The sequence below is a fragment of the Gossypium arboreum genome, chromosome 8, assembly GCF_025698485.1.
Source record: "Gossypium arboreum isolate Shixiya-1 chromosome 8, ASM2569848v2, whole genome shotgun sequence".
NCBI classification, from domain to species: domain Eukaryota; kingdom Viridiplantae; phylum Streptophyta; class Magnoliopsida; order Malvales; family Malvaceae; genus Gossypium; species Gossypium arboreum.
This window is the reverse complement of record NC_069077.1, coordinates 1,611,466-1,625,056: the sequence shown is the minus strand read 5'-3', so window position 1 is coordinate 1,625,056 and position 13,591 is coordinate 1,611,466. Positions and strand designations below refer to the sequence as shown.

The 13,591-nt window shown below is 34.9% G+C and overlaps 3 protein-coding genes across 5 annotated transcripts; 2 read left to right on the top strand and 1 right to left on the bottom strand.

The window, feature by feature from the left end:
* Nucleotides 1-557: 557 nt before the first annotated feature.
* On the top strand, nt 558-4,859 carry LOC108469879 (phosphoenolpyruvate carboxylase 2-like). Its single transcript, XM_017770966.2, has 11 exons — nt 558-786; nt 952-1,164; nt 1,256-1,647; nt 1,716-1,800; nt 1,890-2,112; nt 2,195-2,298; nt 2,372-2,459; nt 2,536-2,690; nt 2,790-3,788; nt 3,858-4,244; nt 4,331-4,859. The coding sequence occupies exons 2-11, from the start codon at nt 985-987 to the stop codon at nt 4,625-4,627; spliced, it is 2,910 nt and encodes a 969-aa protein (XP_017626455.1). The 5' UTR covers nt 558-786; nt 952-984; the 3' UTR covers nt 4,628-4,859.
* Nucleotides 4,860-5,759: 900 nt separating this feature from the next.
* Nucleotides 5,760-6,709, top strand: LOC108469393 (olee1-like protein). The gene is made up of 2 exons (XM_017770282.2): nt 5,760-5,993; nt 6,245-6,709. The coding sequence occupies exons 1-2, from the start codon at nt 5,822-5,824 to the stop codon at nt 6,571-6,573; spliced, it is 501 nt and encodes a 166-aa protein (XP_017625771.1). The 5' UTR covers nt 5,760-5,821; the 3' UTR covers nt 6,574-6,709.
* A 290-nt stretch (nt 6,710-6,999) lies between these two features.
* LOC108467826 (TPR repeat-containing thioredoxin TTL1-like) lies at nt 7,000-11,843 on the bottom strand. Of its 3 annotated transcripts, XM_053017952.1 has the most exons (8): nt 10,687-11,843; nt 9,337-9,532; nt 8,680-8,864; nt 8,266-8,599; nt 7,741-7,918; nt 7,546-7,670; nt 7,281-7,472; nt 7,000-7,141 (listed from the first exon to the last, which is right to left on the bottom strand). In XM_053017952.1, exons 1-7 carry the CDS (start codon nt 11,520-11,522, stop codon nt 7,311-7,313), a joined length of 2,016 nt encoding a protein of 671 aa, XP_052873912.1. In that variant the 5' UTR covers nt 11,523-11,843; the 3' UTR covers nt 7,000-7,141; nt 7,281-7,310. The 3 variants fall into 3 exon arrangements, with proteins under 3 accessions (XP_052873912.1, XP_052873911.1, XP_017624106.1); XM_053017951.1 differs by having other exon boundaries at nt 7,000-7,472; XM_017768617.2 differs by having other exon boundaries at nt 7,000-7,472; nt 7,546-7,652.
* Nucleotides 11,844-13,591: the final 1,748 nt, after the last annotated feature.

Below are 13,591 nucleotides of genomic sequence, written 5' to 3'. Positions count from 1 at the left end.
GTATATTCTATTTCTTTTTGAAAATGTGTCCATTAAATTTGATACTGAATCAAATAGGATTTGGGAGTGTAGCTAGGATTGGTAGGAAAATTTTTTATTTAAATTCTTTAATTTTTTTTAAAATTTTAAATTAATAAAAATAAAATTATATTTTAACTACTTAAAAATAAAAAATTTTGATTTAATTATTTAAAATTATAAAAATATAAGTTATTAAAATAGTGATATTATATTTTTATTATTGTAAAATTACAATAAAAAAATTTTAGCTTTGTCCTTGAATAAAACAAGTTCAACTCTTTCAATATTTTTTTTAAATTATAAAATGTACTTGAATTTAGTGATTAAATTTTTTTACCATTAATATTTAAAATTTGTGAATGCCCTTCAATAATATCATCTCTAATCTTTACAAGTACAATTTCTCATCCTATTACATACAAGCACATGTGCCATCAATGTGACCTTGAATCGGAATCAATTTCATCAAAAATTTTTTGTTGCAGTCAAAAGAGAGAGAGAATGTAAAGACCGCAACAAAGAACGAAGTCCAAACTATGATTCGGTACCTTTTCACTTCAATTTCCGAAACTGGTTTTAGCCAATAAAACCGCCTGAAAAAAAATTAAAAATAAAAATAAATATTGAACCTTTAATATAGCTGAATCAGAATCTTGTCTCTTCTATAAATAAAAAATTATTTTTTTCAGTCCTTCTCACAAACCCCCCTTCTCTTTGATCCACAGTTTCAGTTTTTCTCATTAGCAGTCATTAGCAGTTTTTAAGGTAATTCATTTCTTGAAAAGAAATCCCAAATCTAGGTCTCTTTTTTTTTTCAAAAATCAAAACTTTTTATAGATTTTATTTTCTGGGTATTAATCAGATTCTATATCTATTACCGTATATCCAATCTTTGAGCTTTGCTTCTTCTTCTTATTCTTCTTTTTTAAGAAAAAGGCTAAAGTTCCAACCTTTAAGTGAGATATGGCGACTGCTAGTAATTCAAACAAGTTGCAAAAATTAGCTTCCATTGATGCACAGTTACGACTATTGGTTCCTTCTAAAGTAAGCGAAGATGATAAATTAGTTGAATACGATGCTTTGCTTTTAGATCGATTCCTTGATATTCTTCAAGATTTACATGGCGAAGATCTTAAAGAAACTGTATGTTCTTCTTCCTTTTTTAATCAATATCTGCTTTGGGATTGTTTTGTACTATTTTTTAATGTTTGGGATTTTTTTAAAAAAATTTTAGGTTCAAGAATGTTATGAACTGTCAGCTGAATATGAAGGGAAAAATGATCCCAAAAAACTTGAGGAGTTAGGGAATGTATTAACCAGTTTAGATCCAGGTGATTCCATTGTCGTAGCTAAAGCTTTTTCACATATGCTTAATTTAGCTAACCTCGCCGAAGAAGTTCAAATCGCATATCGGCGAAGGATTAAGTTGAAAAAGGGCGATTTCGTTGACGAGAATTCGGCTACCACCGAATCCGATATCGAAGAAACTTTAAAGAGACTTGTGGTTGATTTGAATAAGTCACCGGAAGAAGTTTTCGATGCTCTTAAGAATCAAACCGTTGATCTCGTCTTTACTGCGCATCCTACGCAATCGGTTCGTAGATCGTTGCTGCAAAAACATGGAAGGTGTGTGTGGTTTTTTCCCTATGCAAGAAAATTTCAATTCAATGCCTAAGTTTTTCGGTTTCTTGCAGGATAAGAAATTGTTTAGCGCAGTTGTATGGTAAAGATATTTCTCCGGATGATAAGCAAGAGCTCGACGAGGCTTTACAGCGCGAGGTACGTGTCGGGTTTTCGTGATATTCGTTTGATAAACTTGTGTGATCCCCTGTCTTGCAACTCTGTTTTTGCTTGTCTTTTACGTGTAGATTCAAGCCGCATTTCGTACGGACGAGATTCGAAGGACACAACCGACTCCTCAAGATGAAATGAGGGCCGGAATGAGTTACTTCCATGAAACGATATGGAAGGGTGTCCCTAAATTTTTACGACGAGTTGATACAGCTTTGAAGAATATCGGGATTAATGAACGTGTTCCTTATAACGCTCCGCTTATTCAATTTTCTTCATGGATGGGCGGTGATCGTGATGGTATGGCCACACAAGTAAATAAATAGTAGAAGATGGTTTATATTCGGGGGCGTTTATATCGTTTTATTGGTGTATAATGCAGGTAATCCGAGGGTAACGCCCGAGGTCACAAGGGATGTTTGCTTGTTGGCTAGATTGATGGCTGCTAATTTATACTACTCCCAAATCGAGGATCTGATGTTCGAGGTATTTTAGCTTCCATTCTTTAACTTAAAGGTCCCGTTTGAGGCTCGGTTCTTATCGATGTTTGTGTGTTTAGTTGTCGATGTGGCGTTGCAGCGATGAGCTCCGTGTTCGTGCTGAAGAACTTCATAGATCATCAAGGAGAGATGCTAAACATTACATAGGTATACTATTATGTTCAACCGATCTCGTATTCTCGTACCATTAGTTTAGTTCTTATTGGTGTTACTTGTATTGCAGAGTTCTGGAAACAAGTTCCTCCGAATGAACCGTACCGTGTTATTCTCGGTGATGTTAGGGACAAGCTGTATCAGACACGAGAACGGTCTCGTCAAATGTTATCTCACGGTATCTCTGATATTCCAGTGGAAGCAACTTTCACCAACATTGAGCAGGTCTCGTCAAACCTGGTTTTGTAGTTCCGTTGTATCAGTAGTTTAGTAGCATCTTCATAAGTGGCATCGATGCTAATGAAAGTTGTAAATTTTATGCAGTTCCTGGAGCCGCTCGAACTGTGTTATAGATCTCTTTGCTCGTGTGGTGACCAACCGATTGCTGATGGAAGCCTTCTCGATTTCTTGAGGCAAGTTTCGACTTTCGGGCTCTCACTTGTTAGACTTGACATTAGGCAAGAGTCTGATCGCCACACCGATGTCATAGATGCCATTACCAAGTACTTGGAAATAGGTTCCTATCGAGAATGGTCTGAAGAACAAAAGCAGGAATGGTTGTTATCTGAACTAAGTGGCAAGCGCCCGTTGTTTGGTCTCGATCTTCCTAAAACCGAAGAAATTGCTGATGTTTTGGACACGTTCCATGTCATAGCGGAACTCCCGGCAGACAGCTTCGGAGCATACATCATTTCAATGGCGACTACACCTTCAGATGTTCTTGCTGTTGAGCTCCTACAGCGTGAATGCCACGTGAAGCAACCGTTAAGAGTTGTCCCACTTTTCGAGAAGCTTGCGGATTTAGAGGCTGCACCCGCTGCATTGGCTCAGCTTTTCTCTATAGATTGGTATAGAAACCGGATCAAAGGCAAACAAGAAGTTATGATTGGGTACTCAGATTCGGGTAAAGATGCTGGGCGTTTCTCTGCTGCGTGGCAGTTGTACAAAGCTCAAGAGGAGCTTATAAAGGTTGCTAAGCAATTCGGTGTGAAGCTAACGATGTTCCATGGTCGCGGTGGAACTGTTGGAAGAGGAGGTGGTCCCACCCATCTTGCTATATTATCTCAACCACCAGAAACTATTCACGGGTCACTTCGTGTTACAGTTCAAGGTGAAGTTATTGAGAAATCGTTCGGAGAAGAGCATTTGTGCTTTAGAACACTCCAACGTTTTACAGCTGCCACACTTGAGCATGGTATGCGCCCTCCGGTTTCACCGAAACCCGAATGGCGTGCTTTGATGGATGAAATGGCTGTCGTTGCTACGGAGGAGTACCGTTCCATTGTCTTCAAAGAACCTCGATTTGTTGAATATTTCCGCCTCGTAAGTGAACTTGCATACTCACATTCTTAGCAGTTTTTGATTGAATAATACTGTTTCTTTTGGTTGTAGGCTACACCCGAGTTAGAGTACGGTAGGATGAATATCGGTAGCAGACCATCGAAGCGGAAGCCAAGTGGGGGCATCGAATCTCTCCGAGCTATCCCTTGGATCTTTGCCTGGACACAGACGAGATTTCATCTTCCCGTTTGGCTCGGTTTTAGAGCAGCATTCAAACATGCCATTCAAAAGGACATTAAGAATCTCCATATGCTGCGGCAGATGTACAACGAATGGCCTTTCTTCCGGGTAACAATCGATTTGGTTGAAATGGTCTTCGCAAAAGGAGATCCCGGGATCGCCGCCTTATATGATAATCTCCTTGTTTCTCAAGAACTATGGTCATTCGGAGAGCGGTTGAGGACTAACTATGAAGAAACTAAAAGCCTTCTCCTACAAGTAAACTCACTAGAACAGAATTCCCTGCTTCGATTTATTTCTTTTGAACAATGTACTTGGCTAACGAATGTAGATGCTATTTCCAGATTGCCGGGCACAAGGATCTTCTCGAAGGTGATCCGTACTTGAAGCAAAGACTACGGCTCCGAGACTCATACATAACAACACTAAATGTCTGCCAAGCCTACACACTCAAACGTATCCGTGACCCAAGCTACGACGTCAAGTTCCGTCCACATATCTCCAAAGAGATCATGGAATCAAACAAATCCGCGGATGAACTCGTGAAACTAAACCCGACGAGTGAATACGCCCCCGGTTTAGAAGACACCCTCATCTTGACCATGAAGGGAATCGCTGCCGGCTTGCAAAACACCGGTTAAACCCCACTTCGGCTAACTCTTAAGTCGATTTAGTCCCGGGAATAAGAATTACACATCGAAAAACATTGACGACGGGTTAAAAGATGTGGATGATGCTATTTAAATTCCTAGTTACAGTGTTCATTGTTGCACCAAAATTTATTATATTATATGCTTTTTAATTATTATGTAAGCAATCTGGCCAATATATATATATAATGTAAGCAAGTTACTTATCTTGGTTTGGTTCTAATTATAGGCATTTATGGGGTAATGATTGTAGGGTAAATTACATTAGTAGTCACCCAACTATTAAAAAAAATTTCTTTTTTGTTACTCAACAATGAAAAGTTAAAAAATAGTAAATCAACTATTAGTAAATTCCTTTTTTGGTCATCCAACTATAGAAGTAGTCTAAATTATTCAGATTTGTCTTTTTTAGTAACTCGTTGACTAATGGCGATAGCTTTTAAAATTAACATAATAGCAATTTTAACCTTCAACATTTACAAATTATGTCAATTTAGTCTTGATTCTAAAAAAATTAACTCTCAATATTTACAGTGTTTCATTTTTTTTTTGCAGTTTATTTTGTCTTTGTCACATTGAGGGTTAATTTTAAAAGAATGAGAAAAAAATGAAAATTATTATATTGGATTTTTTAGTGTTTCCATTTTTTTATATTTTCAATCAAATTTAGCTGATAAATTTGTTTTTTTTAGCTTTTTAGGTTAAAAGGTCACAAAAAAAGTACAATTGCAAAAAATGACCAAATTACACAATGTGTAAATGTTAAGGGTTAGATTTTTTACAATCAAGACTAAATTGAAACAATGCAAAAATATTGAGGGTTAAAGTTGCCATCATGCTAATTTTAAAAGCTACCGACCTGGTCACCAAAAAAGACAATTAAATAGTTAGTTGACCATTTTGTAACTTTTTATAGTTGAGTGACAAAAAAAAAAAGAAATTTACTAATAGTTGGGTGACCAAAAAAGAAAATGTCTTATAGTTGAATTACTATTGATGCAATTTACCCATGATTTTATTGTTACTTCTATATTACTAATTTTAGTTAAAAAAGAATGAGTCTTTCTCTGCAAATCCTTTAAAAATGGCGAAAAAAAAAGGGGTTGAAACAAAATTAAGTCCCTATAAATTCACCATTCTTGTTTACAAGTTTCATCAACCCAAAACAAGAACAAATAAGAAAAAATGGCAAAAGCTTCACAGAGGGCCCTGGTTTCAATGGCAATCTGCTTGTTGTCTTCCCTCGTTGGCTTCGCCTATGCCGGCAGTCTCAGCAACAAGTTCGTCGTACTCGGCAAAGTTTATTGCGACACTTGCCGCGTAGAGTTCGAAACCAAACTCAGCGAACCCATACCAGGTTTTCTTTTCTCTTTCTTTTTACTTACTTGAAGAACAAGAAACCTTTGATTATTAAATCCCTTATAGTTTCACTTTTTTTTCTTTTTCTTAATTGTGGAACAGGAAACCTTTGATTATTAAAACCTTTATGTTTTTATCTTACTCTTTTTTCTTTTGCTTGCTTGCGGAACAAGAAATCTTCATTTATTAAATCCCTCATGGTTTTCTCTTTTCTCTTACAGTTGCTTATTAACTCAAATGTTCTTGTAGGTGCCAAGGTGAAGTTGGAGTGCAGGAAAGAAGGGGACGAAACTGTTACGTACAGCCACGAAGCGGAAACAGACGCAAACGGTGTGTACAAGATCCCGGTGGAAGGCGACCACGAGGAACAGATTTGCGCGGTGAGCACGGTGAGCAGTCCAAGGGCAGATTGTAACGAGAAGATGGAAGCATTTGAAAAGGCACAAGTGGAGTTAACTAGCGATGATGGCTTAGCTGAGCCTAGCAGAAAGGCTAACAATCTTGGCTTCAAGAAGAAGGTAGCTGTCCCTGGATGTGCTCAAGTTCTTAAAGAAATGGGCTTCCCTCTTACCGAATAAGGATTTTTAAATCCCAAGATCATATCCAGTCTTAATCATGCAAGCATAGCATACTCTCGATATGATTTTAACTTATATATATATATATATGTATGTATGTACTCGTACTCATCATATATTGAACTTTATTCAATAATTTAGCATCTATTTTCGACATCCGAATGATTTCATTTCAGAAGAACAAAATACAATCTAACTTTTAATACAGAAATACCTCCATAGTATTTTTCCCTAAATAAATGTTAAGCCAATGAGGCATTAGAAACCATAATTAAATATATATATATATATAGTCAATAAACCATCAAAAAAAAAAAAAAGCAGCAATGCTAGTTTTTTTATTCAATGTATCAATTAAAAGTGCATCCACTCAATAAAGAAACAAAACAGTATTTATAATTTATATTTAATTTATTTTAGCACAAATTTGTAGATAATAAGAAATTTTTTCCCTTATTGATGAAAAAAAAAGAAACAATATTTATCATCACACATATATATACACATGCACATATCATCTACTAACAGCCTGCCTGCAAATCCTCTCATTGCATCTTTAAAATGAACCCTAAAGCAATGAGGAAATGAATGAATAAATTTAAAAGCTGCAAAAGGGAACTAAAAGCTGTGACTTTTCTGGGTTCCTATGGCAATGGTTCTTGTGTAAATTCCCAACAAAAATGGAGATTTGGGCAGCAAGAAAGTACCGGAAAAAATTAGAGTGGAAAACGGTGGCATCATGGGTTGTAAGAGCTATAATGTATCACCGAGTGTTCAAGCATTTCTCGACTCGGACACACCATTTCCTTGAGGCAGCAACCGTTTTTGTATATCTTGAATGTTGGTAAGATCCTTATGTTTTCGGCATTTGCAACTCCAGGACTCTCCTCGATGTCCACCTATTCGAAAGAACACATTTCTGTTATTTTCTAAACGAGTATCAGAAAAATAAATAAAAGGTGGGTCGTTTACGTTTAGAAAATTTACGGACGGATGGCGGTCACATAGTGAATCCACGAATGGAGATATCTGTTTGCATTGCATGTGGCAACTCATCTTGAAATGGACTACGGAGACACCTGTTGATTGAATTAACTCTTTCAAGAGGGGGAGACGGTAAAAACGATGATAGTTTAAATTTTGGTGAATGCAAGGGCAAAAATGTACCTGGCAGAGATATCGCGGCTCGGAACTGTTTGATACTGCATGCTTCCTCGCCGAAGTCACCATGAGATTTCTTCAATGCAACTTGTGCTTGAAATAGAGATTCGGCAATCTTGTTGTCATCCGGAAGTTCCCTTCGCAAAACTTCGTAATCTTGTACCGCATCAGCCCATCTCTCTAGCTATAGTTCACAATGTCAAATAGCATATACATGAGATGGCTATTCTTATGATCAAAGAAAGGGTAAAAGCACTAGAGAAGCCCTTGTATAAGGAGTCCAATTGCATTTTGCCCCCTCTAATAAAAAAATTGGCAAATTAATCCATGTACGTTAGATTAAAGAGCAAATCAGTCCCATTAAAAATTCTATCCATTTCTACAGAGAGGAGTGGTTTGCTCTTTGATTTAACATACAATAACTAATTTGCTCATTTTTTAAGTAAAGTGAGCAAAATACAATTTAACTCCTAGTACAGCGGCCTCCATGGTACTTTTACCTAAAAGAAAGCTTTTAAAGAATTTCTATACCTTGCTATTAGATGCCGCTCTTCGTAAAAGGGCTTTTATGTAATTTGGTTGGATGCTTAAAGCTTGGTCACAATCTTCAACGGAATGTTCCCACCGCCCGAGCTTAAACCAACAAGCTGCTCTGTTACAATAAAGAATAGAGTTTGATGGATCGTGCCTAAGACCATCCCCATACGCTGAGCAGGCCTCAGTGAATCTTTCGGATTTGAACAGATCATTCCCACGTGCCCGTGCCCTCGCAACCAACTTCACGTTGTTAAGCAGTACAGCAACTTCAACATTTCGGGGATCGATTTGTTCAGCCTTTTCAGCAGCTGTAACAGCATTCTCGAACCTGTAATATATCCGCTATCAATTTTTGTATTTTGCAAATCACTGATATGGGATTAAGCTTAGCATCGTTTTTTTACTAACCTTCCGAGTGCCATCTCAATTTGTGCTTGGACAAAGAAGGGATATGCTTCAGAAAACATCCCGAAGAACTTAGTCTGTGAACAGGAGTTGGTGCATGGTTCTAATTTAGGAACAACCGAAAGGCTTGATTCAGCATCATCGAGTTGATGGAGTTTCAAAAGGGCTTCCACTCTACACATAAAAAGCTGTAAATTCGATTTGAATCAGTTCAGCCATTTTCCATGTCCGTTAACTGCACAAATTCTTCGTAATTTAATGAAGAAAAAACTTTAGATGAGCTTTTTTATGGTAAAAGTACCATGGAGGCACTTATACTATGAGTCAGATTACATTTTGCCCCCTCTGCTAAAAAATTGACAAATTAGCCCATGTACATTAGATCAAAGAGCAAACTGGTCCTCCTGCTAAAAATTTAATTCATTTTAACTATTAAAAACCGGTCCTTATATGTCAGAATGAGGTACACGTCTATTTAGTTATTTTGTCAGCCACTCAGTTTCTAACAATAGAAATGGCTGAAATTTTTAATAGAAAGGACCAGTTTACTCTTTAATTTAATGTACAAGGACTAATTTGCTCATTTTTTGAGTAAATGGGGTAAAATGCAATCTGACTCCAAGTACAAAGGCTTCCATTATACTTTTACCGCTTTTTTACCTGAGGAGAAAAGTCAGCTCCAGTGGCAATGGCAGCATCAGTTTCCCTTAATGCACTCTTCCAGTCCCTAATTCTCCGAGCATCTGTACACTTGCAAAGATGCTTTTCCACGGCCTGCAACTTCTGTAACTCAGTTTGATCTTGTGGCTGCCCCAGAAGACATAGGTGCTTCCTAGCGTTTTCGACCTGCCCGACCCTGAAGTGGAGCAGCATTAAATCAAAGCAACCAAAATATTACAGGTACATTGGTGTCAATGGGAACAACTCTAGAGAAGTAACATAAACATGCAAAACAATGGAACAGATGGATACATAATCTTTTATAGACGATAGAGAACATAGCCGACAAGCTCAAGACTCATGAGCTAACCAATATCCAATAGCCAATTATTTTAAGGATATATGTAGTTTGAACACAAAACCGTAAAAAATTTCACCAGATTGGTTGAGAGAAGCTGAACATTCGAATATCAACAAACAACTAGAGAAATACTTAAAAGAAGAATAAACCTAGGTAAGTTAATCTAACAAATACAAACTACGACCAACACGAGAACCATATAACTAAAAGTCAACAGTCGGTACAGGCACGAAGAATTGAAGAAACCCGGATCAGAAATGAAAAGATAGAGAGCAGACAGTTCTGAGGATAAATATTAAATATAGCAAACAGAAAAGTAACTAATATATATATATATATATATATAAATATAACAATCAATAATATTAGTGACTACTCTCATCAATGCATTACTCAAATTCATTCACCGAATCGAAACTTTGGGACCATCTCCAAGGCAAAGCAACTAAAGAAAAAGGAAATACAACACACATACATATACATTCAAACATACACACAAACATACATACACACTAACAAACATAAAGTATACATTACACGCCATGTGTAACTATCTGATTATTTCATTAACTAGGCCCGTGTTTAACAGTAGAAATTGGTGAAATTTTTAACAGAAAATACCAATTTGCTCTTTGATTTAAGATACATAGACTAATTTGCCCCGTTTTTTAGTAAAAAGGCAAAATGCAACCTGTATTAACAGTTGCCTCCACAATGTAACTAAAGGAACAAGGAAATACAAGAAACACACATAATACATACACACATACGAACATACACACACACAAAACAAGAAGTCCAACAACGTAGATCAAAAGCATCACAACCCACCAAAAGCAATCAACAACATTAGCAACAATTAAAACCAATAATTTTCTAACAAAATTAGATTCAAAACATCAAAAGAACTATACAGAAATATTTCTACCAACACTCTAAGAAAACCATTTAAACACCAAAAGGAATGTATAATCGAAATTGTTTTATACCTTAAGAACAATGAAGCCAATCTCTGATGAGCCCTCCAATAGTTAGGATCCAACTTAACAGCTTCCTCACACTCCTTCACCGCCTCTCCTAATCTCCCTAACGCCGTCAATGCCGCTGCTCTGTTACTCCGGTAAGCCGCAATACCTGGAGACAAAGCTATAGCCTTATCATATAAACTCAAAGCCTCTAAAAATTGTCCTTTTTTATACATCTCATTGCCAATTCTCTTCACTTCATCAGGTTCCATTGCTTTCCCCATGGTGTTATTGTGATCAAAGGTGCCACCTTTGGAAGCTGTACTGTGTCTAATTCCCATTCCAGAGCCCCGCATTATACTGCCATGGCCATAATTACCGGACCTAGAACCCAAAACGTCGGACCTTGAGCTCCGATTCACCGCCATGCCGGTTTTTAGGATTTTCCCTGAAGAACATATATTACCCGTCGGAAGAACATTGACAGACGGAGAACTGACGGGGATGTTGGGTTCGGATCTTATCTGACCCGGTTTTAAAATCCGCGTCGAAACAGTCGGGCTTGTTTCGTTTGAACCGGAAAGTTCCCCTGAATTGTTATTTATACGAGACTCGTATCTTCTACCAGTCACGATGGATCCATTTCGACCCGAAACCGATCCGGATGAGCTCGAGCTCGAACTAGTAGTCGTTGTCATCGTGAGACCGGATTGTCGAGTTCGGAGCGGCGAAACGGGTGAACCCAGATCGAGTTCACGGAAATCAGGCTTGTTAAAATCGTAACTCAGTGAGTCACGAAGTTGATCGGGAAGTTTCTCGAAACCCCCTCTCTCCGTCACCGGCTTACCTAAATCCGACATTTTTCCCTTCAACTAAAAATGGGTTTTACTCCAATTCTACTCTCTTTACCTCTAGCCTTCACCTTCGGGACTTTGTGGAGGGTTATTTATTGGTAATGTGAGTGAAATGAAGTGAATGTAGAAAGGAAACACTTAGAACTAAACATCTAAAGGGAAAGGAAACAGAAAGAAGCAAAGAATTTAGAGAGAGAAAGGAAGGGATTTTCAATGAGAAATCAAATTAAAAGAAAAGAAAAATGGAAGAGAAAAGAGTGTTGGTCCTGCTGCTTCACGAGACAGTTTCGTTTCATCATTTTATTTATCTTCTTTTTTTAAAAAAAAATAAACAAATTAAAGTGTAAATTTGAAATATATGCTGGTTTTGGAAAAAAAATTCCTATATTTAAAATTTTAAATTAATAAAAATAAAATTATATTTTTCTTTAAAAATATAAAAATTTAATTTCTATCCTTTAAAATTTATAAAAATATAATCTATGAAAATAAAAAATATATTTTTCCTATAATAAAATTATAATTTAATTTCATTCTCTTTACAAAATTTTCTAACCATCTAATTGGATAGTAGATATTTTGGTGAATAATATTTATATTAAGCATGACATGACGTTGCTCATTGAGGATTAAACTCTTTTCCGATGTTATAAAAATTTGGGTGAATAATAAAATTATATATTTTACGTATTTTATTTTGATCATTTATTTATAAAAATTTTAATTTAATCACTAATATTTTATATTATTTTTATTTTGGTCACTCACTCTCTATTAAATGGTTAATGAAATGATGGCGTGATTTTTTAACCGGTATAATAATATTTTATCCTTAATGCTTACACATTCTATCGGTTTGATGCTAATTCTAAATAATTCAATAATTTTAACCTTTTACATTTACAAATTGTATCAATATGATCCTCAAACACATATAATTAAATATAATTATAATTATATTTAAATACATCTAATTAAATATTGATAAACTTATATATAAATTTGTAATTTTGATTAACTTCATTCATGATCATGTTAATAGCATTTTCAACAAAGGAACGCAATTTTTTCTTGTGAAACTTAACAAATAAAACGAAAAACGAAAAACGAAAAAACTTCTTATAAGCCTTTTTCAAATCATCACCTTTTCATTATTGTGACCTTGAAAAATTGTGTAATAATTTGTCCCCGATTATAAGCATAAAATTTATTGTAAAATTTATCTTCATCTAATTTATTTGCAATTTATTTAGAAAAATATGTAAATTTTATCAATTTTTCTAACTTGAATTTTAGATTTTGTTTTGTAATATTTTTACTCTTTTATATACATATATTTTATAATTTCTTTTATATTTTAAATTTTTATATAATTTTTAGTATTTTATCAAAAATAAATTATAGCATTACCGATGCCAAATGTCACAACCTAAGAGTGCCATGTGTCCTATATTTAACATTGTTACAAAATAGTACTAAAACCCTTGATGGAATAAAGATTCTGGTACCAACTTGGGTAAAAAATCATAAGCACAAACTCAAAAAAATGTGCCAAGTTCAGGGGGCTAAATGCATATTTGATTCTTATAATTATAATTAAATATAAACATTTTAATATTTTATATAACCAATATTAAATTTTGTATTTTTCACAATATATAATTTATATTTAATTATATATGTTTGAAGATCAAATTGATAAAATTTATAAATTTGAATTAAATTTTTATATTATTCAAAATTATAACCAAATTGATAAATCCGTTAACTATTTTAATAGTTAATGACTAAATGAAAATGAAAAATTTTAATAGTTATATGTGTCCTAAAAATAACATGCTAGAATTTAAATTCGTATTTAAAAAATATTTTTTAAAGAGATAAGTGGGTTTTATTTGAGATTTGAACATTTCTCTAAAAAAATGAACAAAATTTAAGTGAAAATACAGTATTTAGGGTTTAAGTGAAACTATATTGATCGGTCAATAATTCGAAAATTCATATAAACAGCTAAACTTCATAACGATGTAAATATCAGTTTAAAAATTCATGGATATTCAATCCATTTTTTTATA